Below are 27,256 nucleotides of genomic sequence, written 5' to 3'. Positions count from 1 at the left end.
ATTCCATATTTTTTCCCTCTGCTTGGTCTAAAAAAGTAACCGTTACTGACTGCCACAATTTTTTTTTTCCTCATTTCTTATAGTGTTTCTTAAAGCCAGAAAGTTGCCATTTGAAATGACTTTAGTTTTGTGTCATGTCTGTGATCTGCTTTTTTTCTACAAAATTAAACAACTGAATGAACATCCTCCGAAGCCGGTGATTCCATCATTTTTGCCAGGGGCTGTAGCCAAGAAAACAGGAAAGTAAGTGTACTTCTCTTACAAGGAGGATGCAGCTAAAAACACATCAGGACACTGACTGCAAGGAAGACGACTGTAGGTCCCACAAAGCACACACTGTATGGAACAAATATAAAGCTCTCCACATCCTTGTGAAACATAAGACACCGTTATTTAAGTGATTACAAATTATAAATTAACAACCCAGTACTTAATATACTAACTCACAACAATACTCACAGAGTGAAATAAAATGCTGACTGGCCCTTGATGAACTGCCTGCTTTCAACAGTTTTCATAAACAGGAGAGAGAGAGAGAGAAAGAAAACATGGGACATAGTGATTGAGTCACATCACAGTATCTTCAATAATATTACTGCTACTGTACATCTAAAGTTGTCTTACCTCATTAGATGAAGTTTAGTCAACAGCTCAGTCTTCTGTGCTGCTCTGTTGATCACAGTGTCTGTCTGTGTCCTGGTGCACGAGGACATCCTTCTCAGCAGCCATCAACATGAAAGCTTCCTGTGGTCCTGTGCCCTTACTGTCTTATTGTCTTGTTGAAACACCCATTTCAAGGGCATGTCCTCTTCAGCATAAGGCAACATGACCTCTTCAAGTATTTTGACATATCCAAACTGATCCATGATACCTGGTATGCGATATATATGCCCAACACCATAGTAGGAGAAACATGCCCATATCATGATGCTTGCACCACCATGCTTCTGTCTTCACTGTGAACTGTGGCTTGAATTCAGAGTTTGGGGGTCATCTCACAAACTGTCTGCGGCCCTTGGACCCAAAAAGAACAATTTTACTCTCATCAGTCCACAAAATATTCCTCCATTTCTCTTTAGGCCAGTTGATGTGTTCTTTGGCAAATTGTAACCTCTTCTGCACGTCTTTTATTTAACAGAGGGACTTTGCGGGGGATTCTTGCAAATAAATTAGCTTCACACAGGCGTCTTCTAACTGTCACAGCACTTACAGGTAACTCCAGACTGTCTTTGATCATCCTGGAGCTGATCAATGGGTGAACCTTTGCCATTCTGGTTATTCGTCTATCCATTTTGATGGTTGTTTTCCGTTTTGTTCCACGCGTCTGTTTTTTTTTTTGTCCATTTTAAAGAATTGGAGATCACTGTAGATGAACAGCCTATAATTTTTGCACCTGCGTATAAGTTTTCCTTATACGCAGTTTTCTTCATCCTTGAATAGCGGACACCTGATTCACACCTGTTTGTTCCACAAAATTGACGAACTCACTGACTGAATGCCACACTACTATTATTGTGAACACCCCCTTTTCTACTTTTTTTTTTACTAATAGCCCAATTTCATAGCCTTAAGAGTGTGCATATCATGAATGCTTGGTCTTGTTGGATTTGTGAGAATCTACTGAATCTACTGGTACCTTGTTTCCCATGTAACAATAAGAAATATACTCAAAACCTGGATTCATCTTTTTAGTCACATAGCACTACTATTATTCTGAACACTACTGTATTTACTTATATGAAGTTATTTTAGATTTTATAACCTCAGCGTGGCAGCACAGCTCACACCGGAGCTTAAACTTTGAAATATTAAAGATTTAATCAAGATTAATTTTATCTTGATGACATTAAGAAGAAATTCAAGTCCTCATCGGAGACCACAAAGACCATTAATAATGTTGGACACAAGACAAAATATTCAACAGAATTTGGATTTTATTTAGAATTTTTTTTTTTCATTTATTAGTGGGGGGGGGGGGGGGGGGGGGGGGGGGCGGCATCTCAGAGGGTCATCTTTGTGGACGGGCGGCTGCAACACAAGGTCACAAATCCATCAATGTTTCCACTGTAATCCTGTTTTTGAAACAAAACTACAGGCTGTATAAATAAAACATGCAGCGTTGTATATTTATAGTTTGACTGAAGCCTTTAAAATGATTTATTCTGTTTTCAAGAAGTTACATTTGCCATGAGAAGTTGTTTTTCATCAGAATGTTGTCTTACCTTCACGTTGAGTGGAAGCCAGGGCGTTCACCTTCATCTCAGCCTGCATGGGAAAAAAACAACAACAACAAAAAAAGAACACATTTGGGTTTCTGTGTTTGATCTTGCTAAAAATGTGTCACTGTCCAACAGTGGACACGAGTCCAACAAAAACAACAATATCAACTTTGCCAGTTTTTTTAAACTATTTTTTCTTGAACTACAGTACATCCGGAAAGTATTCACAGTACTTCACTTTTTCTACATTATGTTATGTTACAGCCTTATTTCAACATGGATGAAATTTATTGTTTTCCTCAATATTCTACACACAATACCCCATAATGACAATGCAAGTTTTTATTTTTATTTAAATGGGTTTTTTTTTTTAGATTTTTGCAGGAATGTCTTGAGGCACAAATCTGGGGAAGAGTACAGAAACATGTTTGCTGCTTTGAAGTTCCCAATGAGCACAGTGGCCTCCATTATCTGTAAATGGAAGAAGTTCAGATTCACCAGGACTCTTCCTAAAGCTGACCACCCATCTAAACTGAGCGATTGTGGGAGAAGGGACTTAGTCATGGAGGTGACCAAGAACCTGATGATCACTCTGTCAGAGCTCCAGCATTCCTCTGTGGACAGCGGAGAAACTTCCAGAAGAACAACCATCTCTGCAGCAATCCACCAATCAGGCCTGTATGGTAGAGTGGCAGACGTAAGTAAAAGGCAAATGCCAACCCACCTGGAGTTTGCCAAAAAGCACCTGAAGGATTCTCGGACCATGAGAAATAAAATTCTCTGGTCTGATGAGACAAAGATTGAACTCTTTGTCGTGAATGCCAGGCATCATGTTTGGAGGAAACCAGGCACCATCCCTACAGTGAAGCACGGTGATGGCAGCATCATGCTGTGGGGATGTTTTTCAGCAGCAGGAACTGAGACACTAGTCAGGATTGAGGGAAATGCAGCAATGTACAGAGACATCGTGGATGAAAACCTGCTCCAGAGCACTCTTGACCTCGGACTGGGGCGACGGTTCATCTTTCAGCAGGGCAATGACCCTAACACCTCTTTCACGGGGCTGCTTCGAGTTGCTTCATGTGGCATCATGACGACGCAGAAATGTCTGCGTCCGGTGCACGCAGCAGGGGTGAGAGAGGAGGTGAGGACTCTGCGTCCTCACCTCCTGCAGGTCTGCCTGCAGGTCCTCTGCACAGAGAAATCAGAGTGCACAGTTTGGCTCCAGCCAGACTGTCTGGACTTTTTACTGGATGTAGACATGTCCTGTCTCTGGCAATCAGTCTGTGAGCAGGACTTTTATGGACTTTATTTAAACACAGTTGTGAGAGAATTTAAGAGTGAGTAGCTGCAGCAGCAGTCAGGCTGCAATCAGTATTTTGTTTTTTTTTCTGTGCTCTTTTTGAGCGTGTAGTTTCACTGCATTGTGTACATAGTATCAATCAATCAATTTTTTATATAGCGCCAAATCACAACAAACAGTTGCCCCAAGGCGCTTTATATTGTAAGGCAAGGCCATACAATAATTATGTAAAACCCCAACGGTCAAAACGACCCCCTGTGAGCAAGCACTTGGCTACAGTGGGAAGGAAATACTCCCTTTTAACAGGAAGAAACCTCCAGCAGAACCAGGCTCAGGGAGGGGCAGTCTTCTGCTGGGACTGGTTGGGGCTGAGGGAGAGAACCAGGAAAAAGACATGCTGTGGAGGGGAGCAGAGATCGATCACTAATGATTAAATGCAGAGTGGTGCATACAGAGCAAAAAGAGAAAGAAACAGTGCATCATGGGAACCCCCCAGCAGTCTACGTCTATAGCAGCATAACTAAGGGATGGTTCAGGGTCACCTGATCCAGCCCTAACTATAAGCTTTAGCAAAAAGGAAAGTTTTAAGCCTAATCTTAAAAGTAGAGAGGGTGTCTGTCTCCCTGATCTGAATTGGGAGCTGGTTCCACAGGAGAGGAGCCTGAAAGCTGAAGGCTCTGCCTCCCATTCTACTCTTACAAACCCTAGGAACTACAAGTAAGCCTGCAGTCTGAGAGCGAAGCGCTCTATTGGGGTGATATGGTACTACGAGGTCCCTAAGATAAGATGGGACCTGATTATTCAAAACCTTATAAGTAAGAAGAAGAATTTTAAATTCTATTCTAGAATTAACAGGAAGCCAATGAAGAGAGGCCAATATGGGTGAGATATGCTCTCTCCTTCTAGTCCCGGCTAGTACTCTAGCTGCAGCATTTTGAATTAACTGAAGGCTTTTTAGGGAACTTTTAGGACAACCTGATAATAATGAATTACAATAGTCCAGCCTAGAGGAAATAAATGCATAAATTAGTTTTTCAGCATCACTCTGAGACAAGACCTTTCTGATTTTAGAGATATTGTGTAAATGCAAAAAAGCAGTCCTACATATTTGTTTAATATGCGCTTTGAATGACATATCCTGATCAAAAATGACTCCAAGATTTCTCACAGTATTACTAGAGGTCAGGGTAATGCCATCCAGAGTAAGGATCTGGTTAGACACCATGTTTCTAAGATTTGTGGGGCCAAGTACAATAACTTCAGTTTTATCTGAGTTTAAAAGCAGGAAATTAGAGGTCATCCATGTCTTTATGTCTGTAAGACAATCCTGCAGTTTAGCTAATTGGTGTGTGTCCTCTGGCTTCATGGATAGATAAAGCTGGGTATCATCTGCGTAACAATGAAAATTTAAGCAATACCGTCTAATAATACTGCCTAAGGGAAGCATGTATAAAGTGAATAAAATTGGTCCTAGCACAGAACCTTGTGGAACTCCATAATTAACCTTAGTCTGTGAAGAAGATTCCCCATTTACATGAACAAATTGTAATCTATTAGACAAATATGATTCAAACCACCGCAGCGCAGTGCCTTTAATACCTATGGCATGCTCTAATCTCTGTAATAAAATTTTATGGTCAACAGTATCAAAAGCAGCACTGAGGTCTAACAGAACAAGCACAGAGATGAGTCCACTGTCCGAGGCCATAAGAAGATCATTTGTAACCTTCACTAATGCTGTTTCTGTACTATGATGAATTCTAAAACCTGACTGAAACTCTTCAAATAGACCATTCCTCTGCAGATGATCAGTTAGCTGTTTTACAACTACCCTTTCAAGAATTTTTGAGAGAAAAGGAAGGTTGGAGATTGGCCTATAATTAGCTAAGATAGCTGGGTCAAGTGATGGCTTTTTAAGTAATGGTTTAATTACTGCCACCTTAAAAGCCTGTGGTACATAGCCAACTAATAAAGATAGATTGATCATATTTAAGATCGAAGCATTAAATAATGGTAGGGCTTCCTTGAACAGCCTGGTAGGAATGGGGTCTAATAAACATGTTGATGGTTTGGATGAAGTAACTAATGAAAATAACTCAGACAGAACAATCGGAGAGAAAGAGTCTAACCAAATACTGGCATCACTGAAAGCAGCCAAAGATAACGATACGTCTTTGGGATGGTTATGAGCAATTTTTTCTCTAATAGTTAAAATTTTGTTAGCAAAGAAAGTCATGAAGTCATTACTAGTTAAAGTTAATGGAATACTCAGCTCAATAGAGCTCTGACTCTTTGTCAGCCTGGCTACAGTGCTGAAAAGAAACCTGGGGTTGTTCTTATTTTCTTCAATTAGTGATGAGTAGAAAGATGTCCTAGCTTTACGGAGGGCTTTTTTATAGAGCAACAGACTCTTTTTCTAGGCTAAGTGAAGATCTTCTAAATTAGTGAGACGCCATTTCCTCTCCAACTTACGGGTTATCTGCTTTACGCTACGAGTTTGTGAGTTATACCACGGAGTCAGGCACTTCTGATTTAAAGCTCTCTTTTTCAGAGGAGCTACAGCATCCAAAGTTGTCTTCAATGAGGATGTAAAACTATTGATGAGATACTCTATCTCACTTACAGAGTTTAGGTAGCTACTCTGCACTGTGTTGGTATATGGCATTAGAGAACATAAAGAAGGAATCATATCCTTAAACCTAGTTACAGCGCTTTCTGAAAGACTTCTAGTGTAATGAAACTTATTCCCCACTGCTGGGTAGTCCATCAGAGTAAATGTAAATGTTATAACAAATAAAACTGGTTTTTGGGACTTCCAATTTGGATGGACAAGACTAAGAGTCAAGCTTTCAAATGAATTAAAGCTCTGTCTGGGTTTTTGATTAATTAATAAGCTGGAATGGAAGATTGCTGCTAATCCTCCGCCCCGGCCCGTGCTACGAGCATTCTGACAGTTAGTGTGACTCGGGGGTGTTGACTCATTTAAACTAACATATTCATCCTGCTGTAACCAGGTTTCTGTAAGGCAGAATAAATCAATATGTTGATCAATTATTATATCATTTACCAACAGGGACTTAGAAGAGAGAGACCTAATGTTTAATAGACCACATTTAACTGTTTTAGTCTGTGGTGCAGTTGAAGGTGCTATATTATTTTCTCTTTTTGAATTTTTATGCTTAAATAGATTTTTGCTGGTTATTGGTGGTCTGGGAGCAGACACCGTCTCTACGGGGATGGGGTAATGAGGGGATGGCAGGGGGAGAGAAGCTGCAGAGAGGTGTGTAAGACTACAACTCTGCTTCCTGGTCCCAACCCTGGATAGTCACGGTTTGGAGGATTTAAGAAAATTGGCCAGATTTCTAGAAATGAGAGCTGCTCCATCCAAAGTGGGATGGATGCCGTCTCTCCTAACAAGACCAGGTTTTCCCCAGAAGCTTTGCCAATTATCTATGAAGCCCACCTCATTTTTTGGGCACCACTCAGACAGCCAGCAATTCAAGGAGAACATGTGGCTAAACATGTCACTCCCGGTCCGATTGGGGAGGGGCCCAGAGAAAACTACAGAGTCCGACTTTGTTTTTGCAAAGTTACACACCGATTTAATGTTAATTTTAGTGACCTCCGATTGGCGTAACCGGGTGTCATTACTGCCGACGTGAATTACAATCTTACCAAATTTACACTTAGCCTTAGCCAGCAGTTTCAAATTTCCTTCAATGTTGCCTGCTCTGGCCCCCGGAAGACATTTGACTATGGTTGCTGGTGTCGCTAACTTCACATTTCTCAAAACAGAGTCGCCAATAACCAGAGTTTGTTCCTCGGCGGGTGTGTCGTCGAGTGGGGAAAAACAGTTAGAAATGTGAACGGGTTGGCGGTGTACACGGGGCTTCTGTTTAGAACTACGCTTCCTCCTCACAGTCACCCAGTCGGCCTGCTTTCCCGGCTGCTCGGGATCTGCCAGGGGGTAACTAACGGCGGCTAAGCTACCTTGGTCTGCACCGACTACAGGGGCCTGGCTAGCTGTAGAATTTTCCACGGTGCGGAGCCGAGTCTCCAATTCGCCCAGCCTGGCCTCCAAAGCTATGAATAAGCTACACTTATTACAAGTACCGTTACTGCTAAAGGAGGCCGAGGAATAACTAAACATTTCACACCCAGAGCAGAAAAGTGCGGGAGAGACAGGAGAAGCCGCCATGCTAAATCGGCTAAGAGCTAGTAGCTGCGCTAAGCTAGCGGATTCCTAAAAACACGCAAAGTGAATAATGTGTAAATAATTTAGTGGTGATTCAGCAGAAGGAGTGCTTTAGTTAAGGCACGTAAAGATTACACTGGGAAACAAATCGTAATCTAGATAACTAGATCAATCTAACTGCGCAGATTAAACAGCTAACAGATACAAAAAAACACGGCTGTGCTCCGGAACAGGAAGTGAGTATAAAAACAATCCTGCGTGATTTATACTTCGGGAACAATGGAACACAGCAGGAATCATAAATTGGCATCAGGTAACGTTGTATTGTAAGGGTGTGGCTTCCAGTCACGTTGAGTACTGTCGCCTTGCCTGGACTTTGTTGAAACCATTTAATTTCTGCGTCCTGTGGTCGACACAGGAAAAAAAATTAAACATGTTTAATTCTTGGCGTCCAATTTGCTTTGTCCTTTGCATCCCTCGTGCTGTTCTGGTGTTGAGCTACATCGTCTCAGCACTGGGTTGCTTCCACGTGGTGTCATCATGACACTGCATGACGCAACTCGAAGTGGGCCCGGTGTGAAAGGTACTTAAGCACACAGCCAAGATATCAAAGAAGTGGCTTCAGAACAACTCTGTGAATGTCCTCGAGTGGCCCAGCAAGAGTCCAAACCTGAATCTGACTGAACATCTCTGGAGAGATTTGAAAATGGCTGTGCACCAATGACCCCCATCCAACCTGATGGAGCTTGAGAGGTGCTGCAAAGAGGAATGGCAAAACCAACTTTTGTCATGTTGTCATTATGGGGTGTTGTGAGTAGAATTTTGAGGGAAAAATTAATTTACTTCATTTTGGAATAAAGCTGTAACATAACAAAATGTAGAAAAAGTGAAGTGCTGTGAATACTTTCCAGATGATTATTACAGTCTGTTAGAAAACTGTGGGGCTTTTGCTTCAGTGTGAGCAGAAGACTGCCACAGACAGACAGAGACACAGTGAGACTGTCCACACAGATAGGACGCTGTCAGAAGAAAAAAAAAAGTCAGAAAAGTCATGTGGACACTTACATGTCTGACACGGTGCAGATTCGTCTCAGCGGGTTCTTCAGCACGAGACATTCGATAAAATGGGAACTGCTCCAATGAGGGCAAAGCACGCCACTGTCAACAGACAAGAACACAATGTCAGTGGACACACTCAGTGAGGATGCTGTGAATGTCTCACCCACAGACACTTACTCTCTGTCCCAGCACCTTGTTGATGAAGGCACCGTTGGTGGTGTTGAACTCCCTCTCCACGGTCCTCCGGTGCTCTCGTGCATAAAAATGAAAGGCGTTAGGAGGTCTTTTGGTCTTCTGGGACTTCGCTTTCCCACTGCAGACTCGTCGGTTGTCCACGTGCTGTGGAGAGGGACAGAACGTTAAAAAGGACACATACAGCAAATGGGACGTCACATCCTTCCAGGACTTCATTTCTAAAACTGTGTGGACCCAAACCTAAAACTATGACAAACTCCAGGTTTGTCAGAAAGCACACGGGAGACTCAAGTCTGGATTTGATCTGTGAGTCTTTGTGCAACAGATGCAACAAAAGCTTCACGATACAGTTTCTCCAATCACAGTCACACAAGCTGATTTACTCTTTCTGAGTTGTGCTGGATGTCTTGGTGGCTTCCCTCACTTGTATCCTTCTTGCACTCACTCAGTTTTTGAGAACTGCTGCCTCCAGACAGATTTTCCACACAGAACCATCCTGTTTGTTAATGACTGATGGAAATAAGGGAAACCTCCAGGGATCAGACACACAGATCAGATGTGGTCACTCACTAAATGTCATGTAGACAGTCAGTGAGTGAGATCAGACTTGAATCAGATTTACATTAAATATGGTTTGAACTAGCCGTCTGAACAAAGTCTAAAATCCAGGCTTTTAATGACTTCCAGGACTCGGTCACCAGACATTTATATTTTGCAGCAAAACCCTTGAACTTGTGGACACAGTCACTTGTCTTGCAGTGACACTCGTGTCTGTGTCCTCCCTGATGCTGATCAGAAGATGGACGTCTCTCCTGATTATCCAGCAGGTCAGAGTCACATGATGATGTTAATTTGACAAAATGAAGTTGCTCTTTTGATCAAAGTTCACCAGATGCAGTTGAGTTTGTGATTTACACACAATATGACCAGAGTTATTGTCTACACAAGGATGGCTGGAATGGACTGACTGACTCACTGAATCACTGGCTGGCTGACTCGCTCATCTACAGTTTTCGTGTCCAAACTCAATGTCGTCACCAGCACAAGGATAGGTGTTGAGGTCAGTGTTTCCTCAAACTGTTTGAGTTGAACTAACTTTTCAGGCTTTGCAGTGATATTTCCACATGTACTGTCACTGTTGAACCTACCTGTGTTTGTTGTTCAGGGGGGAGGGGACGTGCGCGCATGACAACACAAGGCACACCTGTCAGGTCTTTCAGCGCTGGCTCATTCTTGCAACCATTCACTCGAAAACGGGAAAACATCCATGGTGGTTCTCCTGCAGGTGAAGATAAAAATACACAACATCGTCATCACCAGTGAACTTATTTCATTAGTGAAAGTTTAAAGGCAGAGTAATGTCAAACCTGACTGTTTTATAAACTACGGAGCACCTTATGTGACATCATCAGGGGATGTCAGGGTCCTGATTTGGGTACTTTGTTATTTTCACTTTACAAAGCAGCTCTTGACCTTCACTTCTTTGTGGGAGGTGATGTCTAGTGGTTAAGATTTGAGATTAATACCAGAGGATCCTCGGCTCAAATCTCAGCCTGACCGGAAAAATCACTAAGGACCCTTGGGCAAGGTCCTTAATCCCCTAGTTGCTCCCGGTGTGTAGTGGGCGCCTTGCATGGCATCAGACTGACATCGGGGTGAATGTGAGGCACTGATGTGTAAAGTGCTTTGAGCTAGGGCTGCAGCTATCTATTATTTTAGTAATCGAGTATTCTATTGATTATTCTGGCGATTAATAGAGTAATCGGATAAAAAAAAAATACTTTTGTGTTTTAAAACATTAACAGTCCAGGGCTCTCCCTAAGTCATGGCACTGTTGTGTGGGCCGCCAGAAGAGGAGGTACTGCTGGCCCACCACCAGAGGGCGCCCTGTCTGGAGTGCGGGCTCCAGGCACCAGAGGGCGCAGCCGCCTCACAGGAGCAGCCAGGGTGACAGCTGTCACGCATCACCTGCAACAGCTGTTACCAATCACCTGATCAGCAGGGGTACATCAGCAGGACGACGTCTCCACCTCTTTGCCGAGATATCGCTCTACCTGGAAGGTAACGTTCTCAGCTGACTGTGTGATCTTTCGACAGTAACCTTTTGTGACTTTTGTGCATTGTATAGCAGACTCTTTTTCCAACGAGAGGTGGAGGTAGTTTTCCTGCCGTGTGGATTGCTGGGTGCAAACGCGCCCACATTTAATTGTTTTTTTGTTCCTCGCCAGCAGTACCAGGTCCGACACGCGGAGGCAGTGGCCACCTGGGAGTTCGGGACTTGACGGCTCCAGTATTCCCGGTATCTGGTGGCGGAGGAAATCGTGTGGTTCCGGTTCTGCTTTGGACAGACGTCTTCTATCTTCGAGCCTGCCCACACGACACCTTTTGTGATTTGGCTTTTTGTCTATTGTTGTAATCTGTTGTGTTTGTTGTGCCCATTCACAACAGTAAAGTGTTGTTATTTGACTTCCTCCATTGTCCGTTCATTTGTGCCCCCTGTTGTGGGTCCGTGTACCTACACTTTCCCAACAGGATATCTCGGCCAACGTCATGGACCCCGAGGGGCGTCAACCGGCCGTTGAACGGCCAATGGAAGAGCAGGGCGCACAGGCGTCTGCAGGAGGAATGATCGGTGAGTTGCAGCGAATCCTCACCGCTTTTACGGCTCGGCTGGATCTGAAGACCGAGCAGAACGTCCTCCTTAACCGCAGGGTGGAGGCTCTCGCCGCGCAGGTGGAAGCGCGCCCTCAGGGCGCTGCTGCGGCTCCCCCTCCTGTTGATCCTGTGCGCAATAGTGACATTCCACAGGTCGTTCAACGACCCCTCCCACCTTCCCCTGAAGCATACATAAGCCCTCCAGAACCGTACAGGGGTTGTGTGGAGACATGCGCGGACTTTCTTATGCAGTGTTCGCTCGTCTTCGCACAACGTCCCGTCATGTACGCGACTGATGCTAGTAAGATAGCTTATGTGATTAATCTGCTTCGCGGCGAGGCACGCGCTTGGGCTACAGCGTTCTGGGAGCAAAATTCACGGCTCCTTCTGACATATGATGGGTTTGTGAGGGAGTTCAGAACAGTGTTCGATCACCCAAATAGAGGAGAGACCGCTTCAGCCGTGCTGCTGTCAATGAGACAGGGGCGCCGGAGCGCAGCTGCTTATGCAGTCGACTTCCGCATCGCAGCTGCGAGGTCCGGCTGGAATAGCACTGCCCTCCGCGCCGCCTTCGTAAACGGACTATCGTTGGTCCTGAAGGAGCACCTGGTGGCCAAGGACGAACCGCGGGATTTAGACGGGCTTATTGATCTCGTTATACGATTAGACAATCGGTTAGAAGAACGCCGTCGGGAACGAGCCGAAGGGCGTGGCCGGGCACGCTCCGTCCCTCTCCCTTCCAGTTCCAACCGAGTTCCGCCCTCCCCACGCTCCACGGCCTCTACGCTCTGTTTGGTGACAGCTCCCCCTGCTGACGAAGCTATGGACACGAGCAGGGCCACATTTAGGGCACCAGATAGACAGAGGAGGCTGGCCCGCAGAGCGTGCTTTGTTTGTGGCTCAATAGAGCATCAAGTGAGGGACTGCCCCGAGTGGTTAAACACCAACGCCCGCCCCTAGACACTGGGTTAGGGGTGGGCCAAAACATTCACGTGGGACATACCCATATTGCCACACGACTCCCAGTGACAATCCTTTATGAGGATTTAACCCTGAAGGCCCCAGCACTGGTGGAAACGGGCTCTGAAGGGAATCTGTTATACAGCAGATGGGCCAGGGAGATAGGGCTCCCTCTGGTGGCGCTTACCTCGCCTGTGCAGGTGCGGGCACTAGATGGCTCCCTACTCCCTCTAATCACACATAAGACACCACCAGTAACTCTGGTGGTGTCAGGAAATCACCGGGAGGAGATCGAGTTTTTTGTGACTCCTGCCACCTCCAGTGTGATTATAGGGTTCCCGTGGATGTTAAAACACAATCCCCGGATCGATTGGCCGTCCGGGGTAGTGGTTCAGTGGAGCGAGACCTGCCATCGGGTATGTTTAGGTTCCTCGGTTCCTCCCGGTTCCCAGGCTAAGGAGGAGGTCAGAGTCCCGCCCAATCTAGGGACGGTGCCGGTGGAGTACCATGACCTTGTGGATGTGTTCAGTAAGGATCTGGCGCTCACCCTTCCCCCCCACCGTCCGTACGTTTGTGCCATTGATTTGGTTCCAGGCGTTGAGTTCCCGTCCAGCAGGCTGTACAACCTCTCACGACCTGAGCGCGAATCAATGGAGACCTACATCCGGGACTCTTTAGCCGCCGGGTTGATCCCGAATTCCACCTCCCCGATGGGTGCAGGTTTCTTTTTTGTGGGTAAAAAAGACGGCGGACTTCGTCCATGCATTGATTATAGGGGGCTGAACGAAATCACGGTTCGTAATCGATACCCGTTGCCCCTGTTGGATTCAGTGTTCACGCCCCTGCATGGAGCCCAAATACTCACTAAGCTAGATCTTAGAAATGCGTATCACCTGGTTCGGATCCGGAAGGGAGACGAGTGGAAGACGGCATTTAACACCCCCTTAGGTCACTTTGAGTACCTGGTCATGCCGTTCGGCCTCACAAACGCCCCCGCGACGATGCAAGCATTAGTTAATGATGTCTTGTGGGATTTCCTGCACCGATTCGTCTTCGTATATCTAGACGATATACTCATCTTTTCTCCGGATCCTGAGACTCATGTCCGGCATGTACGTCAGGTCCTGCAGCGGTTGTTGGAGAACCGGCTGTTTGTGAAGGGCGAGAAGTGTGAGTTTCACCGCACATCTTTGTCCTTCCTGGGGTTTATCATCTCCCCCAACTCCGTCGCTCCTGATCCGGCCAAGGTTGCGGCGGTGAGAGACTGGCCCCAACCCACTAGCCGTAGGAAGCTGCAACAGTTCCTCGGCTTTGCAAATTTCTACAGGAGGTTCATTAAGGGCTACAGTCAGGTAGTTAGCCCCCTGACAGCCCTGACCTCACCAAAAGTCCCCTTCACCTGGTCGGATCGTTGCGATGCCGCGTTCAAGGAGTTGAAACGGCGCTTCTCGTCTGCACCCGTTCTGGTGCAGCCCGAACCTAGTCGCCAGTTAGTGGTTGAAGTGGACGCCTCGGACTCAGGGATAGGAGCTGTGCTTTCCCAGAGTGGGAAGACCGATAAGGTCCTTACCCCGTGTGCCTACTTTTCCCGCAGGTTGACCCCGGCCGAACGGAACTATGACGTCGGCAATCGAGAACTCCTTGCAGTGAAAGAGGCTCTTGAAGAGTGGAGACATCTGTTGGAGGGAACGTCCGTGCCATTCACGGTTTTCACTGACCACCGGAACCTGGAGTATATCAGGACCGCCAAGCAGCTGAACCCCAGGCAAGCCCGCTGGTCACTGTTCTTCGGCCGTTTTGACTTCCGGATCACCTACCATCCCGGGACCAAAAACCAGAGATCGGATGCCTTGTCCCGGGTACATGAAGATGAAGTCAAAGCGGAGTTGTCGGATCCACCGGAACCCATCATCCCGGAGTCCACTATCGTGGCCACCCTCACCTGGGACGTAGAGAGAACCGTCCGGGAGGCCCTGGCACGAAGCCCGGACCCCGGAACTGGGCCGAAGAACAAACTATACGTCCCACCAGAAGCTAGGGCTGCAGTCCTGGACTTCTGTCACGGCTCCAAGCTCTCCTGTCATCCAGGGGTGCGAAGAACCGTGGCAGTTGTCCGGCAGCGCTTCTGGTGAGCGTCCCTAGAGGCCGACGTCCGGGATTATATCCAGGCCTGCACCACCTGCGCCAAGGGCAAAGCTGACCATCGCAGGGCATCAGGACTACTCCAGCCGCTGCCTGTGCCTCATCGCCCCTGGTCCCACATCGGCCTGGATTTTGTCACGGGCCTCCCGCCATCCCAGGGTAACACCACCATCCTCACGATAGTGGACCGATTCTCCAAGGCGGCCCACTTCGTGGCCCTCCCGAAGCTCCCAACAGCCCAGGAAACAGCGGACCTCCTGGTCCACCACGTCGTCCGGCTGCATGGGATTCCAACAGACATCGTCTCCGATCGCGGTCCCCAGTTCTCCTCGCAAGTCTGGAGGAGCTTCTGCCGGGAACTGGGGGCCACGGTGAGTCTCTCGACCGGGTACCACCCTCAGACCAACGGGCAAGCAGAACGGGTAAACCAGGAGGTGGAACAGGCCTTGCGCTGCGTGACTGCCACGCACCCGGCGGCCTGGAGTACCCATTTGGCCTGGATCGAGTATGCCCATAACAGCCAGGTGTCTTCAGCCACCGGCCTCTCCCCTTTTGAGGTGTGTCTGGGGTATCAGCCCCCGTTGTTTCCGGTGGTTGAGGGAGAGGTCGGTGTGCCCTCGGTCCAGGCCCACCTACGGAAGTGCCGTCGGGTGTGGCGTGCCGCCCGTTCTGCTTTGCTAAAGGCCCGGACGAGGGCAAAAGCCCATGCAGACCGTCGGCAGACCCCGGCCCCTGCGTATCGGCCAGGGCAGGAGGTGTGGTTATCCACAAAGGACATTCCCCTCAAAGGGGACTCCCCCAAGCTACAGGACCGTTACATCGGCCCCTTCAAGATCCTTAAGGTCATCAGTCCAGCCGCAGTGAGGCCATCCTGTGTTTCATGTGTCCCGAGTTAAACCGCATCACACCTCACCCCTCTGTACTCCGGGTCCGGCGCCGCCTCCTGCCCGGATCATCGATGGCGAGCCGGCTTGGACTGTATGCCGGCTCTTGGATGTCCGTAGGATGGGCCGGGGCTTCCAGTATTTGGTGGACTGGGAGGGGTACGGTCCCGAAGAACGCTCCTGGGTGAAGAGGAGCTTCATCCTGTTTACATCCTGGGGACTGTTTACACAGAGACTGCTACCTGCTGCTTTGGACTTGAACTAACAGTCTTTTTCAAGACTTTTTTACTTTTTTACTTTTTAATTTTTTTTAACTTTTTACTGTGCTCCAACGCCTAAGGAAGACCTCTAACGGTCGAAACATCGCGACGGAGCACTTTTATCAGCTAACTTTTATTAGCGTTGGCAGGCTAACTAGCTTGCTAACGCTTTCGTTTTTATTTTTTTTTTATTTTTATTTTATTTTAGCACCGTTGTCGTGCGTTGCCTGTGCTGCTTCATGGCCTGTTTGGTGCCTTGATTGGGGCACTCCTTCTGCTGAATCACCTTTGGATTATTTGCACATTATTTACTTTGTGTGTTTTTGGGAATCCGCTAGCTTAGCGTAGCTACTAGCTCTTAGCCGATTTAGCATGGCGGCTTCTCCTGTCTCTCCCGCACTTTTCTGCTCTGGGTGTGAAATGTTTAGTTATTCCTCGGCCTCCTTTAGCATTAACGGTACTTGTAATAAGTGCAGCTTATTCGTAGCTTTGGAGGCCAGGCTGGGCGAAGTGGAGGCTCGGCTCCGCACCGTGGAAAATTCTACAGCTAGCCAGGCCCCTGTAGTCGGTGCGGACCAAGGTAGCTTAGCCGCCGTTAGTTCCCCCCTGGCAGATCCCGTGCAGTCGGGAAAGCAGGCCGACTGGGTGACTGTGAGGAGGAAGCGTAGCCCTAAACAGAAGCCCCGTGTACACCGTCAACCCGTTCACATCTCTAACCATTTTTCCCCACTCGACGACACACCCGCCGAGGATCAAACTCTGGTTATTGGCGACTCTGTTTTGAGAAATGTGAAGTTAGCGACACCAGCAACCATTGTCAATTGTCTTCCGGGGGCCAGAGCAGGCGACATCGAAGGACATTTGAAATTGCTGGCTAAGGCTAAGCGTAAATTTGGTAAGATTGTAATTCACGTCGGCAGTAATGACACCCGGTTATGCCAATCGGAGGTCACTAAAATTAACATTAAATCGGTGTGTAACTTTGCAAAAACAATGTCGGACTCTGTTGTTTTCTCTGGGCCCCTCCCCAATCAGTGACATGTTTAGCCGCATGTTCTCCTTGAATTGCTGGCTGTCTGAGTGGTGTCCAAAAAATGAGGTGGGCTTCATTGATAATTGGCAAAGCTTCTGGGGAAAACCTGGTCTTGTTAGGAGAGACGGCATCCATCCCACTTTAGAGGGAGCAGCTCTCATTTCTAGAAATCTGGCCAATTTTTTGGGATCCTCCAAACTGTGACTGTCTAGCGTTGGGACCAGGAGGCAGAGCTGTGGTCTTATACACCTCTCTGCAGCTTCTCTCCCCCTGCCATCCCCTTATTACCCCATCCCCGTAGAGACGGTGCCTGCTCCCAGACCACCAATAACTAGCAAAAATCTATTTAAGCATAAAAATTCAAAAAGAAAAAATAATATAGCACCTTCAATTGCACCACAGACTAAAACAGTTAAATGTGGTCTATTAAACATTAGGTCTCTTTCTTCTAAGTCCCTGTTGGTAAATGATATAATAATTGATCAACGTATTGATTTATTCTGCCTAACAGAAACTTGGTTACAGCAGGATGAATATGTTAGTTTAAATGAGTCAACACCCCCGAGTCACACTAACTGTCAGAATGCTCGTAGCACGGGCCGGGGCGGAGGATTAGCAGCAATCTTCCATTCCAGCTTATTAATTAATCAAAAACCTAGACAGAGCTTTAATTCATTTGAAAGCTTGTCTCTTAGTCTTGTCCATCCAAATTGGAAGTCCCAAAAAACAGTTTTATTTGTTATTATCTATCGTCCACCTGGTCGTTACTGTGAGTTTCTCTGTGAATTTTCAGACCTTTTGTCTGACTTAGTGCTTAGCTCAGATAAGATAATTATAGTGGGCGATTTTAACATCCACACAGATGCTGAGAATGACAGCCTCAACACTGCATTTAATCTATTATTAGACTCTATCGGCTTTGCTCAAAAAGTAAATGAGTCCACCCACCACTTTAATCATATTTTAGATCTTGTTCTGACTTATGGTATGGAAATAGAAGACTTAACAGTATTCCCTGAAAACTCCCTTCTGTCTGATCATTTTTTAATAACATTTACATTTACCCTGATGGACTACCCTGCAGTGGGGAATAAGTTTCATTACACTAGAAGTCTTTCAGAAAGCGCTGTAACTAGGTTTAAGGATATGATTCCTTCTTTATGTTCTCTAATGTCATATACCAACACAGAGCAGAGTAGCTACCTAAACTCTGTAAGGGAGCTAGAGTATCTTGTCAATAGTTTTACATCCTCATTGAAGACAACTTTGGATGCTGTAGCTCCTCTGAAAAAGAGAGCTTTAAATCAGAAGTGTCTGACTCCGTGGTATAACTCACAAACTCGTAGCTTAAAGCAGATAACCCGTAAGTTGGAGAGGAAATGGCGTCTCACTAATTTAGAAGATCTTCACTTAGCCTGGAAAAAGAGTTTGTTGCTCTATAAGAAAGCCCTCCGTGAAGCTAGGACATCTTTCTACTCATCACTAATTGAAGAAAATAAGAACCCCAGGTTTCTTTTCAGCACTGTAGCCAGGCTGACAAAGAGTCAGAGCTCTATTGAGCTGAGTATTCCATTAACTTTAACTAGTGATGACTTCATGACTTTCTTTGCTAACAAAATTTTGACTATTAGAGAAAAAATTACTCATAACCATCCCAAAGATGTATCGTTATCTTTGGCTGCTTTCAGTGATGCCGGTATTTGGTTAGACTCTTTCTCTCCGATTGTTCTGTCTGAGTTATTTTCATTAGTTACTTCATCCAAACCATCAACATGCTTATTAGACCCCATTCCTGCCAGGCTGCTCAAGGAAGTCCTACCATTATTTAATGCTTCAATCTTAAATATGATCAATCTATCTTTGTTAGTTGGTTATGTACCACAGGCCTTTAAGGTGGCAGTAATTAAACCATTACTTAAAAAGCCATCACTTGACCCAGCTATCTTAGCTAATTATAGGCCAATCTCCAACCTTCCTTTTCTCTCAAAGATTCTTGAGAGGGTAGTTGTAAAACAGCTAACTGATCACCTGCAGAGGAATGGTCTATTTGAAGAGTTTCAGTCAGGTTTTAGAATTCATCATAGTACAGAAACAGCATTAGTGAAGGTTACAAATGATCTTCTTATGGCTTCGGACAGTGGACTTATCTCTGTGCTTGTTCTGTTGGACCTCAGTGCTGCTTTTGATACTGTTGACCATAAAATTTTATTACAGAGATTAGAGCATGTCATAGGTATTAAAGGCACTGCGCTGCGGTGGTTTGAATCATATTTGTCTAATAGATTACAGTTTGTTCATGTAAATGGGGAATCTTCTTCACAGACTAAAGTTAATTATGGAGTTCCACAAGGTTCTGTGCTAGGACCAATTTTATTCACTTTATACATGCTTCCCTTGGGCAGTATTATTAGACGGTATTGCTTAAATTTTCATTGTTACGCAGATGATACCCAGCTTTATCTATCCATGAAGCCAGAGGATACACACCAATTAGCTAAACTGCAGGATTGTCTTACAGACATAAAGACATGGATGACCTCTAATTTCCTGCTTTTAAACTCAGATAAAACTGAAGTTATTGTACTTGGCCCCACAAATCTTAGAAGCATGGTGTCTAACCAGATCGTTACTCTGGATGGCATTTCCCTGATCTCTAGTAATACTGTGAGAAATCTTGGAGTTATTTTTGATCAGGATATGTCATTCAAAGCGCATATTAAACAAATATGTAGGACTGCCTTTTTGCATTTACGCAATATCTCTAAAATCAGAAAGGTCTTGTCTCAGAGTGATGCTGAAAAACTAATTCATGCATTTATTTCCTCTAGGCTGGACTATTGTAATTCATTATTATCAGGTTGTCCTAAAAGTTCCCTAAAAAGCCTTCAGTTGGTTCAGAATGCTGCAGCTAGAGTACTGACGGGGACTAGCAGGAGAGAGCATATCTCACCCGTGTTGGCCTCTCTTCATTGGCTTCCTGTTAATTCTAGAATAGAATTTAAACTTCTTCTTCTTACTTATAAGGTTTTGAATAATCAGGTCCCATCTTATCTTAGGGACCTCGTAGTACCATATTACCCCATTAGAGCGCTTCGCTCTCAGACTGCGGGCTTACTTGTGGTTCCTAGGGTTTGTAAGAGTAGAATGGGAGGCAGAGCCTTCAGCTTTCAGGCTCCTCTCCTGTGGAACCAGCTCCCAATTCAGATCAGGGAGACAGATACCCTCTCTACTTTTAAGATTAGGCTTAAAACTTTCCTTTTCGCTAAGGCTTATAGTTAGGGCTGGATCGGGTGACCCTGGACCATCCCTTGGTTATGTTGCTATAGACGTAGACTGTGGGGGGTTCCCATGATGCACTGTTTCTTTCCTTTTTTGCTCCGTATGCATCACTCTGCATTTAATCATTAGTGATCGATCTCTGCCCCCCTTCTCGGCATGTCTTTTCCTGGTTCTTTCCCTCAGCCCCAACCAGTCTCAGCAGAAGACTGCCCCTCCCTGAGCCTGGTTCTGCTGGAGGTTTCTTCCTGTTAAAAGGGAGTTTTTCCTTCCCACTGTGGCCAAGTGCTTGCTCATAGGGGGTCGTTTTGACCGTTGGGGTTTTTCATGGTTATTGTATGGCCTTGCCTTGCAATATGGAGCGCCTTGGGGCAACTGTTTGTTGTGATTTGGCGCTATATAAGAAAAAAGTTGATTGATTGATTGATTGATCCTGGACCCGGCCCTCCTGGCCGATTTCTACCGCCGCCACCCGGACAAGCCTGGTCGGGTGGCGGGGTCCTGTTGTGTGGGCCGCCAGAAGAGGAGGTACTGCTGGCCCACCACCAGAGGGCGCCCTGTCTGGAGTGCGGGCTCCAGGCACCAGAGGGCGCAGCTGCCTCACAGGAGCAGCCAGGGTGACAGCTGTCACGCATCACCTGCAACAGCTGTTACCAATCACCTGATCAGCAGGATGACGTCTCCACCTCTTTGCCGAGATATCGCTCTACCTGGAAGGTAACGTTCTCAGCTGACTGTGTGATCTTTCGACAGTAACCTTTTGTGACTTTTGTGCATTGTATAGCAGACTCTTTTTCCAACGAGAGGTGGAGGTAGTTTTCCTGCCGTGTGGATTGCTGGGTGCAAACGCGCCCACATTTAATTGTTTTTTTGTTCCTCGCCAGCAGTACCAGGTCCGACACACGGAGGCAGTGGCCACCTGGGAGTTCGGGACTTGGCGGCTCCAGTATTCCCGGGGTCTGGTGGCGGAGGAAATCGTGTGGTTCCGGTTCTGCTTTGGACAGACGTCTTCTATCTTCGAGCCTGCCCACACGACACCTTTTGTGATTTGGCTTTTTGTCTATTGTTGTAATCTGTTGTGTTTGTTGTGCCCATTCACAACAGTAAAGTGTTGTTATTTGACTTCCTCCATTGTCCGTTCATTTGCGTCCCCTGTTGTGGGTCCGTGTACCTACACTTTCCCAACAGGCACAATGTCACTGCGTCATCACGGAGATTGCCAAATTTAGTGTATCCCTTTCTGTGTTCCTGGGTAACCACTTAACAAGTTTTTGTTTTGGATCTTTCCTGGTGTCAGGAGCTCAGCCAAAGTCTTCACATTTTGCTGAAATGGCGATGGGTTGTGGCTTTCTGTTTTTTGTTTTCCCCAACTTGTAAAATTTAACCATTTTTATTTATTTATTAAGGTGGTGGACTAGGTCCCTGCATGAATTTCTTTTTAACACTCTCTCTGAGATTCGGCCAATGCATTTCATTTTCAGCTGGAGACTGAACATGCAGCCTCGCAGTCACTGTTTATTATTAATATTATTATTTTATTTGAGTTCCCGTGTTTGTGAAGCATTTTGTGTTGCCGAAAAAAGCGAAAATTAAAAAGCGAAACACTCATTGCGAGTCTAACCAAAACACAGAAGAAAGAGTGGACTTCTTCCAGAGACTGTGGCCAGGAGGGAGCTGTGTGAGGGCAGTGCTGAGCCGCTCACACCGGGCAGAGAGAGGCAGCAGCCGGCCGCCGCACGTAGATTGGCCACCGGACGAAACTGTATTTTTTTTCAAAAAAAAAAAAAACAAAACACTGCTTTGCTTTAAATGCACAGTAAGCAATTTCAGATGATCAGCGTGGACCGTCTTTCCTAAAAGGCTTTATTTCACTCTGTCGCGTTGGAAAGCTGTAGCTTTTGTGCTAATTTGATTAGCGCTTGCTCTAGTCTTCTTCTGTTTGTTTTTCTGGGGACATTACAGCGCCACACACAGGCCTGGCATATGTACTACAACATTAAACGAAGCTTCGAGGCACAGAATTTGCCTCAAACATTTTTTGTAATTATTCAAATTACTCGACTAATCGTTTCAGCCCTACTTTGAGAGATGCTGATGCAGACACAAAACAAATGTTGCACATGTTGGGATGTTATGTCTTATCTCAGTGTGACTGGGGCATCAAGAATCCTTTGAGAATTAGAATAACTGATAAGTGGTGGAGGTCAGGAGATGACATCTCAATCTGAGAAAACTTTGGTGCAGGTGGATGATACCTGCAACAAAGTTTTTGTCTTTTGGTTTTTCATTTATCTTTGATGTCTTTTTAGTAGAATGCAATGGGCCCCAAACCTGGGGTCTAAAGTTGCACCCTAGGCTCTATGGTTATCCTAACCAGATCTGGCATTGTATCCGAGGGCTCTCCTCAAGATGGTGATCGTTCCCTTAATCGCAGACAACTGCACCCATGTGCACTTGGGTGACCGGGGATTGCCTCAAGGTATTTCTTCAGGTTCTTCTACATCAGGCCTGTTGCTCCCACCACAACTGGGATGATATCGATGTCTTTCAATGACCATGTTGTTCGTAGGTCATTTTTCAGGTCTTGGTATTTCGAGATCTTTCCCCTTTCAGCTCGATTCAGGCCGTAGTCATTGGGGACTGTCACATTGATGATTTTGGCTGTTTTCTCTTGCTTGTTCCAGATGACAATATCAGGTTTGATTGCACCTCCTTCAATGTGTCTTCCTGCTGGGATCTCTTTGTCGTAGAAGATCGTTACTTTTCCCTTGGATGAGACTGGTGCTGGCTCGTGCTCCCAGACATGTTCTTTGACTTCCATCTCCAGTTCCTTGCAGATCTTCCAGTGGAGATATTGACAGATCTTGTTGTGTCTGGATGTATAATGCCCATCTGCCATGAGGATCTGGCATGCTGAAGTTAGATGGTTTACACTCTGAACAGCTGTATGACAGAATCAGCATTTATAATTCTGTGAGATCCCTGCCATTTTTTTGAAGCCATTTGTTAGAAGTCCCTGATCTTGTGCTCCAATCAGAATTCTTTCTCCATCAAAACCAAGTTTTCCATTTTTTAGCCAATGCATTGATCCAACTTTGTCGATGTATTCCTTTTCAAGTTCTTCTTGGAAACGTCCGGCTCTTTTGTGCTGTTTCCATCTTTCCACTCGATGTTTTCCTTCTCTTTTGCTGTATTGTTCTCCGGTTTGTCTTGCAAGTTTTGTTGCAGGCATGAGACTGTTGCTTTTTCTCTCTTGTAGAAGTTCTCCGCCAAAGTTTTTTGTCAGTTTAGTGATTGAGGTCTGTTCAGTTATGGCCTCGTGGTGTTGTGTAACCGTTTTTACGATTTCTTCTTCAGAGCTCTTTAAGTACTGTCCAATACTCCGATGCTCTGTAGGCCTGGTTGATTTCAGTGAGACCCATACCACCTTCTCTGCGAGGGAGATATATTCTGTCCATGCACTGATTTCTGTATGTGATTTTGTGGAGGGTGAGCATTTTCCTGGTTTTTGTGTCCAACTTATTAAGCTCACATTGTGGCCAGTTCACTATGCCAAACCCATAGGTCACCACTGGTATTGCAAACTGGTTTATGGCTGTGATCTTGTTTTGGTGTCAGCTGTGTTTTGCAGATCTTTAAGCGGTTTAGGTATTCTTTTGTTGTTTTTGTTCTCATTTTCTTGTGCTCAATTGTATTACTTTGTTCAATTCCCAAGTATTTGTATGTGGAGTCTGCAGCCAGATCTTCAATGAAGCTCCCTTCATCCAATTGTATGTTTTCGGTTTTTGTCTTTTTTCCTTTTGACATTGTGCATTTTGAGCATTTATCCAGTCCAAATTCCATGCCAATGTCTTCTGAGAACTTATGGACAGTTTCCACGAGCTGAGTGAGTCCGTTTTTTGTGTTGGCATAGATTTTCAAATCGTCCATGAACAACAGATGGTTCACAAGTTTATGGTTTTCCTTTCCTTTGTCTTTACTTAAGTCATATCCAATGTCTTGCTCCTTCAGGATCTTGCTGAGCAGGTCCATGATTAAGCAGAATAAGAGAGGTGAAAGGCTGTCTCCCTGAAGTATCCCTCTCTGAACTCGTACGTCTGGGATTGTTATTTGTCCCTCTGTGTGACTGAGGGTGATAGTGGTGTTCCACTTGTTCATTTGTGCTCTCAGGAAAGATCTTATTTCCTCATTGATGTTGTAGAGTTCTAAGCACCTCATGATCCAGGAGTGTGGTACACTGTCAAATGCCTTTTTGTAGTCAATCCAAGCCATGCTGAGATTCCTCTGCCTTGTTTTGCAGTCCTCCAGGATAACTTTGTCTGTCAGTAACTGGTCTTTAGCTCCTAATCTTCTTTTGGAACATCCTTTCTGTTCATAAATAGCATCAGCTATGATTCCTGTCAGCCATTTGTACATTGTTGTTAGGCAGCAGATGGGTCTGTACTTGTTGGGAAGCTGTGTTTCCTTGGTCTTTGGAATTAGGCTTGTGTTCCCTGTCGGTAGCCAGTCTGGTGTGTCCTCTTCTTCATTCAATATTTTTGTGAAAGTCACAGCATAATGTTGGTGTAATGCTGTCAGTCTTTTCAGCCAAAAATTTGGGATTTTGTCGATGCCAGGTGCCTTGAAGTTACTGTATTCACTCATTTTCTTTCTGATGTCCTCTTCAGTGATTACAATTGCTGGCATTTGTTGTTTGTCTTTGTTTTTCTGTTTTATTTTTTCAATCCACTCAGCCTCTTGGTGTTGTTTTGGGTCTTCAAAGAGTGGTCTCCAGAATTTTTCAATTTCTTCTCTCTCAGGTGGCTGTTGTACTTCTATTGTGTCATTTGCCAGCTTTCTGTACACTAGTCTGGGATTTTTTGCAAATAGTTTATCTGTTTTGCTTGTATTTTCTTGTCTTTGTTCCTAATTTGTGCTGCGAAAGCTTTTACTAAGGCTTGATGTTCAGCCAGCCTTCCACCTAGCAGTTTGTCTTCAACATTGTATTTTATTTTAATGCGATGTACTTTAAGATTCTTTTTGTGGTTCTTGTTTCCCGAAAATGTGGCCATTTGGGAGATCTCTGCTCTTAGGTGGCTGATTTTTTTGTTGTAATTTCTTTTTCCATCGTGGCATGGTATTCTTTTTCTTATTTGTGGTGCCGTTTCTCTCCAAATCTTGTGGGGCTAATTTACTTTGTATGTACCATGCCGCTCCATAATTTACAGAGTTTAACTCTGTCAATGTGGCTCCTTTTGGGACCAGTTTGGTCAGTCCTATGTTAACTTTTTGAAGGATATTTTTGAATTTTGTATTCTCCTTTAGTTTAGTCAGTTTTGGGCGCTCTTTCATGTCCATTTTTCTTGTTTCTTCAATCTTATTTGCCAATTCCTCTTCTAGTTCCTGCTGTTCTGGGTCTGTGTGCACCTGTATATTATTTTGTAGATGAGCTGGTGAACTGTTCATTTTTTCGGGGAGCAGTGAGTTGTTTGTTTTTTCGAGGGGCAGTGGATGGTTTGGTTTTTCGGGGGGCAGTGGATGGTTTGTTTTTTCGGGGATGTACTTTTTTTTGAGGGCAATCATTTTTTGGTGGTGTAATGGGTTGCGTCAGAGGGCAGATGCCGTCTCTTATCATTTGCTCAACCTCCTGTTGCATCGTTTTTATTTCATTATCCGAGAAATGTTTTTGGGTTGTGAGATTCTTACAAGTGATGTCTTTCTTATTTGGGCAGTGGTGGTGGAATATTTTTTGCCATTCTTTGGATCTCTTTGTCTGATTTTTGGGGTATTTTATTTTGGCATATTCCTTTGCCCGCAACAGTATCCACTCTTCCTCCCTCTTCCACTGACTCCTTTTAAACTGGAGTTGCTTCCCTTTATCCAGCAATTGATAGTCTTATCGCTTCCTTTTGGGCTTCTTCCTTTATTTTTTTTATTTCCTCAGCCGTCAGATATTTCCCGATCTGTGAGGCGATTGATTCCAGTTTTGCGGTTGTGGTGGCTTCTTTCTTTTGTGTAGGTAAATCCGCTTCTTTTATGCGTTCCTCAAATACTGCCTTTTTCTTTCTGCCCCACTTCTCATGCCTTGAGTAAGTGAAGCAGTGAAAGATCTTTTTTTCTCTTCAATGGTCCAATTAACTGTGGTGTAGTTTTGCTTGTTTCTTCTGGCCCATTGATGCTGTTGTTGTTGCTGGAGTCCAGGATCAGAACTATGCTGATCTGGTGGATTATCCAGCCGAGTGTCCTTCTGTTCCAGTATTTGTTGTCGATCAGAACAGCTAAATGGTTTTCCGCTTGCTTGCCTCCCCTTTTGTTGCTCTGAGTTGTTCATGTGACCAGATGCTTTTCCATATTTAGAGCCTTTAAATTGTTTTTCATCAGTGTTTCCTGAATGAACAATATTGGGTTTTTTTTTCGACAGTTAAAACTTGACTGAAGTTCTCTGGTCTGTTTCCAGTCATCACTGTCATCAGTCTCAGTTCCAGAACTGTCTGAACTCCTGAATTGTCACGTGTCTGTGCAGGTTGCTCTTTTGTCCAAATCTTTGACCACATTTAGAACAGCCAAACTGTTTCTGTTCTGTGTGAATTATCAAGTCTGTCCAGGTGCCCCTTTTGTCCAAATCTTCGACCACATTCAGAACACCCAAACTGTTTGTGTCTTGTATGAATTATTATGTGCGTTTTCAGGTTGCCCTTTGGTACAACTTTCTGACCACATTCACAACAGCCAAATTGTTTTTCTCCTGAATGATTTATCATTTTTTTGGTTCAGAGTGCCCATCTGTTTCTTTTACTCCAATCAGAACAGTTAAATGGTTCTACACTTGCTTGCCTCCCCTTGTGCTGCTCTGATCTGTTCATGTGGCTAGATGCTTTTACATGTTTAGAGCAATTAAATGGTCTCTCTGCAATGTTGCAATTTCTTGAACAAATAATAGACATTTTTTGACAGCTAAAACTTGACCGAAGTCCTCTGGTCTGTTTCCAGTTGTAACTGTCATCAGTCTCTGTTCCAGAACTGCCTGAACTCTTACCAATGGTATCTGGTTGTAAATGCCTGTTTGGACCTGAGTTGTTGGCTGGTTGTGGTCCTC

General features: G+C 45.2%; 1 protein-coding gene across 1 annotated transcript; it reads right to left on the bottom strand.

Annotated features, from left to right (window-relative positions):
* Nucleotides 1-1,994: 1,994 nt before the first annotated feature.
* LOC117507611 (non-histone chromosomal protein 6-like) lies at nt 1,995-27,251 on the bottom strand. Its single transcript, XM_034167441.1, has 6 exons — nt 27,197-27,251; nt 10,120-10,250; nt 8,954-9,115; nt 8,783-8,875; nt 2,223-2,265; nt 1,995-2,028 (listed from the first exon to the last, which is right to left on the bottom strand). Exons 2-6 carry the CDS (start codon nt 10,234-10,236, stop codon nt 2,009-2,011), a joined length of 435 nt encoding a protein of 144 aa, XP_034023332.1. The 5' UTR covers nt 10,237-10,250; nt 27,197-27,251; the 3' UTR covers nt 1,995-2,008.
* Nucleotides 27,252-27,256: the final 5 nt, after the last annotated feature.

The sequence above is a fragment of the Thalassophryne amazonica genome, chromosome 3, assembly GCF_902500255.1.
Source record: "Thalassophryne amazonica chromosome 3, fThaAma1.1, whole genome shotgun sequence".
NCBI classification, from domain to species: Eukaryota; Metazoa; Chordata; class Actinopteri; order Batrachoidiformes; family Batrachoididae; genus Thalassophryne; species Thalassophryne amazonica.
The sequence above is the reverse complement of the archived record's forward strand: the minus strand, read 5'-3'. Positions and strand labels throughout refer to the sequence as shown.

Coding starts and splice junctions, on each gene's coding strand:
- LOC117507611 (XM_034167441.1), bottom strand. CDS start 10,236: ATGTTTTCCCGTTTTCGAGTGAATGGTTGCAAGAATGAGCCAGCGCTG. Junction 9,116..10,119: donor CCCCTGAACAACAAACACAG/GTAGGTTCAACA, acceptor CCCTCTCCACAG/CACGTGGACAACCGACGAGT. Junction 8,876..8,953: donor ACAAGGTGCTGGGACAGAGA/GTAAGTGTCTGT, acceptor GTCTGTTGACAG/TGGCGTGCTTTGCCCTCATT.